The 4,497-nt window shown below is 39.1% G+C and overlaps 1 protein-coding gene across 1 annotated transcript; it reads left to right on the top strand.

The window, feature by feature from the left end:
• The first annotated feature begins 280 nt into the window (after positions 1-280).
• LOC125213837 (zinc finger MYND domain protein) lies at positions 281-3,818 on the top strand. The gene is given in 6 exon segments (XM_089069388.1): positions 281-764; positions 1,520-2,008; positions 2,368-2,610; positions 2,770-2,862; positions 3,041-3,241; positions 3,325-3,818. Coding segments are annotated over 6 exon segments (1,560 nt in total). The 5' UTR covers positions 281-443; the 3' UTR covers positions 3,538-3,818.
• Positions 3,819-4,497: the final 679 nt, after the last annotated feature.

Below are 4,497 nucleotides of genomic sequence, written 5' to 3'. Positions count from 1 at the left end.
AAAGTAAGTTCCACATTCTACTATCTTTTTTCACCAACTTTTCTTTACATTTCTTTAAACTCGTACCGAATTCAATCAAAACTTCTAAAATGGAACTCCTAAAATGGGACGGATGGAGTAAATGCTACGGGGAAGGATTCAAATGTTATTTATTGTACTCATCAATCATTACAGCTTGTCTCCTAAAAAATATATAAGCATATTAATCGAATAAATTTAATCTTGTCCAGAATTTTAGGGTCAATTTATATTTTTCAGAAATGGATAATACTTACAAAATTAGAATGGGAAATTGTTGAGTTGACAATTTGTGAGTGGACACCTGTACATCGTTTCGTCTTCCATTTCAGTAGGCAAATCAGAGAGAGGCCTTGAGTTGATAAAATCAAACCCCCAACCGCCAAATTCCGGCTGAATTGGGTTCAATCCGATCATCACAAGGCATGTCTTCTCATGAGAGAGCGGTGCGGTGGCTATTGTCCTTTATTCTCGTCGGGTTAGGGTTTCGGATTCAATTCGGGACCGCACTGAAGGTCCCTGTTCGATTCACTGACGTGCTCCCCGTGCTGCCGCGTCAGGTCTCCTGGCCTGTGCTCAACAACATCCACAGCGCCGTCGACTTGCTTCCGCAGTATATCGGCTCCTTGGCGCCCGAAAACGGCACGATTAACTGGAACGGCTCCTGTTTCTTCGACAATCAAGCCAGGATCGAGCTCACCGGCACCGGCGATAGGGGAATTGGCGGCGGCGTCATCCACCTCTCGGTCCGTGATTGCTCACATACATATTTTGGTTGCTGTTATTATGTGTATTGAACGTTTACCTACACTTTGCATATTGTCTTTACCCTGCTTATTGATTTTCAAAAACATAAATTTGCTGGATATTTGATTCTGTTAGATGATAGATTTTCATATTAAGTAATAGTAGTAATCCCTTCGTTCCCTCATAGTTGAGCTGAAGCTTTTCAGCATTAAGTTTAAGAAATTGATATTTAGTATGTTAAGTACATAGATAAAAAAGTTATACAGAGGACAAAATAGAGAGAATAGAGTAGAAAGTGAGCATAGTGAAGAGAATAAAGTAAGTGTGAAAAAAAGTGTTTATTAATAGTACTCCCTCCACCCTAACTTATTGAGGCATTTCTTTATGGCACATGTTTTAAGAAAGTGGAGAGAATAAAGTAAGATAGATAAAAAGTAGAGGGGAAAAAAGTAAGAGAGAAAGTACCAAAAAATGAAATGACTCACTTAGCTTGGGACATCCAAAAAGCAATGTGAATCACTTAACAAGGGACAAAGGGAGTACTATATACGGAAATGACTCAACTACGAGGAACTTCCCAAAATGGAATTATGACTCGACTATGAGGGAACGGAGGGAGTAATAGCTTCACACTATGTGCATCACACTTTATTGTTTTTCATGTGCTGATTATAGTCTTATTCTTGTAATTGTGTTTGTGCTTATTCTTATCCATTGGAGTGAAATGTTAAACTGAACGCCACCAATCTTTCAGACTGCCGCTGCCCATAGCTGGTCGTGCATGGATTTGTATGTATTTGCAACTCCTTATAGCTGTCCTTCATAATGGTTGATTTCTTTATAAGGAACAAGTTGACAATTTGAGCATCCTGAGCAGGTAAAGCAGCATGGGATCTCTGTTTTTCTTATGCCATCCGGAATGCTTGGGACTTTCCTTTCGTTGGTTGATATCCTGCCGCTATTTTCAAACACTGGATGGGGTCAGAGTGCTAATCTAGCTTTCCTGGAAAAACACATGGGTGCATCATTTGAAAAACGCCATCAACCATGGCGTACTACCATCAAGCCAATAGATGTGCATTCTGGTGACTTCTTAGCTGTTTCAAAGATCCGTGGACGCTGGGGTGGATTTGAGACACTGGAAAAGTGGGTCACTGGTGCATTTGCTGGACATACAGCTGTATGCTTGAAGGACGAAATGGGTAATCTTTGGGTTGGTGAATCCGGACATGAAAATGAAAAGGTATGTGTCTAATATATCCTTGTGGATTCTATTTTCTCTTGCGTATGGTTCTTGTTTTATGATGCTCATGAAGACGAATTTAGACTAGGCAGACCTGTTTCCTTTTCAACCCTCGACTGTCAGATTATTCTTGAAAGTATTTAAACTTTATGTGTCATGTTCTCTGATTGAGTACTAATTCAATGGGAATTGACTTCTGGTTTTGACCTTGTGGATCAAGCAAGTGAGAATTTTCTGTATTTTACTTTTGTTTGGTAAGAGCTTGGGATATTGCTTGGAGCAAGGTTCCTGCTGAGAAATCCTACGAAGCTGTAAAATCATAGAATTGGCATATTGATGTGGTAAGCTGACTTGTCCAGGGTGAAGAAATTATTGCTGTAATTCCTTGGGATGAATGGTGGAATATGGCACTCAAGGATAGTTCTAATCCACAAATTGCGCTGTTACCCCTACATCCCGAAGTACGTGCTAAGTTTAACAACACTGCAGCCTGGGAGTATGCTCGGCAGATGTCAGGCAAGCCATATGGTTATCACAACATGATCTTTAGTTGGATTGACACTGTAGCTGATAATTACCCTCCACCACTAGATGCTCACTTGGTATGTATCTCTGTTTGGACTAAGATGGGCAGAGCTTTATTCTCACCCATGAATTTTATGACATACAATTACTCTACGCTGTTTAGTTCATGCATGCCCTAAGTTTAAATCAATAGTTTGTACATAAGATGGATTGACTGAGCACAAGATTATCTACAGGTCATTTCTGTCATGTCTATGTGGACTAGAATGCAGCCAGCATATGCTGCAAACATGTGGAATGAAGCTCTTAACATGCGGCTTGGGACAAAGGTGAAGTATTTTGTCATTATTGCAGAATTAGTGGGGTCTTGAGGGATAAAATTGAGTTCATAGACTATAATTAAACTACAATTGTATTGTTTTTACCGTTGTTAAGAAAATGGGCTGCATCCTGATTTAGCTACATGTGGTGGATTCCTCTCGATATTGATTGTTTATTTCCCTGTAGGATCTTGGCCTGCATGAAATTCTAGCTGAGACAGAAAAGCGAGGCATAACTTTCGATCAGTTACTAACTATCCCAGAACAGGATGAATGGGTTTACAGTGATGGTAAGTCTACAACGTGTGTGGCCTTTATTCTGGCTATGTATAAAGCGGCTGGAGTATTTGGTCCAGTATCCAATTCCATCCAAGTAACCGAGTTCACAGTGAGTATCTATACTTTGGACCTCACAGATGATTGATTCACGCACCGTTGTCTGCTTACATTGGCTTGTTTTGGTGGTGTCAGATCAGAGATGCTTACATGCTCAAAATATTTGAGAACAACGCAACAAGATTTCCACATTGGTGTAACAATGAAGTGGACCAGCTGCCGTTCTGCCAGATCTTGGGTGAGTATAAAATGGAGCTTCCACTCTACAACACTCTGGAGGCATATGCCCAGATGAACGAGCGCTGCCCGTCTCTACCCCCAACTTATGAGAGGCCTCTTCAGTGTTGAATACCATTGATTTTATGCAAGAATATTCATCCTCCGCAACTCCAGGCTTGTAATGTGTAGTATCATCTTGGCTTAAAAACACATTGTGCTTTCAATTTTCGTTTATCAAAGTGTAGATATTGGCGGGGAATGCTCAATGAAGAGTCTCCCTATTAGGAGTATTACACTCTGATAACAATTTTATGCATGCAGATTAATTCTATAGATCTAGAACACATTTAATAGCATGTAAATTAATTGAATCCTAAACGTGCAGCTATGAATTCAAAATTCAGAGATTAGTTTTGGATCTCCGAGCTAAGTCAAGATGATGATATGTTACACTCCCTTGATTTCTATGTGTAGTGTCTTTAGATTTTACGTATGATCTTTTCCATAATACAAATTTAAAATACTTCAGTGAGAGAAGAGAAAGCTTCTAACTATAGTAAGAAAATTTCCTACTACCACTGTGTAGGAGTGAGGGTCGAAAATTCCATTCTAGTGGAAAGTTAATTGTGCTTAGAATACATCTGTTGTCTTACTTCTCTTCAATTTATTTGCAAGTTAATTGTGCGGAGAATACAACTGTTGTCTTCCTCCTCTTCAATTGCAAAATTAGATCTTTCAAAATCTTCCACATTGAATATTTTATTATTCCATCCGTTTGACTCTAAATGACACATTTTCCTTTTTGAGATGTCTCGCTCTAAATAACAGATTTCTAAATATGGAAACATCACTCTCTCTACTTTTTCTCTCTCTTACTTTATTCTCTCCACATTACTCACAAAACAACACCTCATCAAATCTGGTGCCGAATTAGATATGCTCCAGTTAGAGTGGGACGGAGTGAGTATAATTCTAGTTATTTTAATACTCACCCTGTCTTAACCTAAGTGATACATTTTCTTTTTTTTTTTCAGGGATTTTGTGGAAATGATACTCCCCCGTCTCACTTTAGGAGACCTATTTAAGTTC

The sequence above is a fragment of the Salvia hispanica genome, chromosome 3 (genome assembly GCF_029641045.1).
Source record: "Salvia hispanica isolate PSC_SH4W2 chromosome 3, Shi_PSC_v1, whole genome shotgun sequence".
Classification (NCBI taxonomy): Eukaryota; Viridiplantae; Streptophyta; class Magnoliopsida; order Lamiales; family Lamiaceae; genus Salvia; species Salvia hispanica.
Note: the sequence above shows the minus strand (reverse complement) of the source record. Positions and strands in the feature narration are given on the sequence as shown.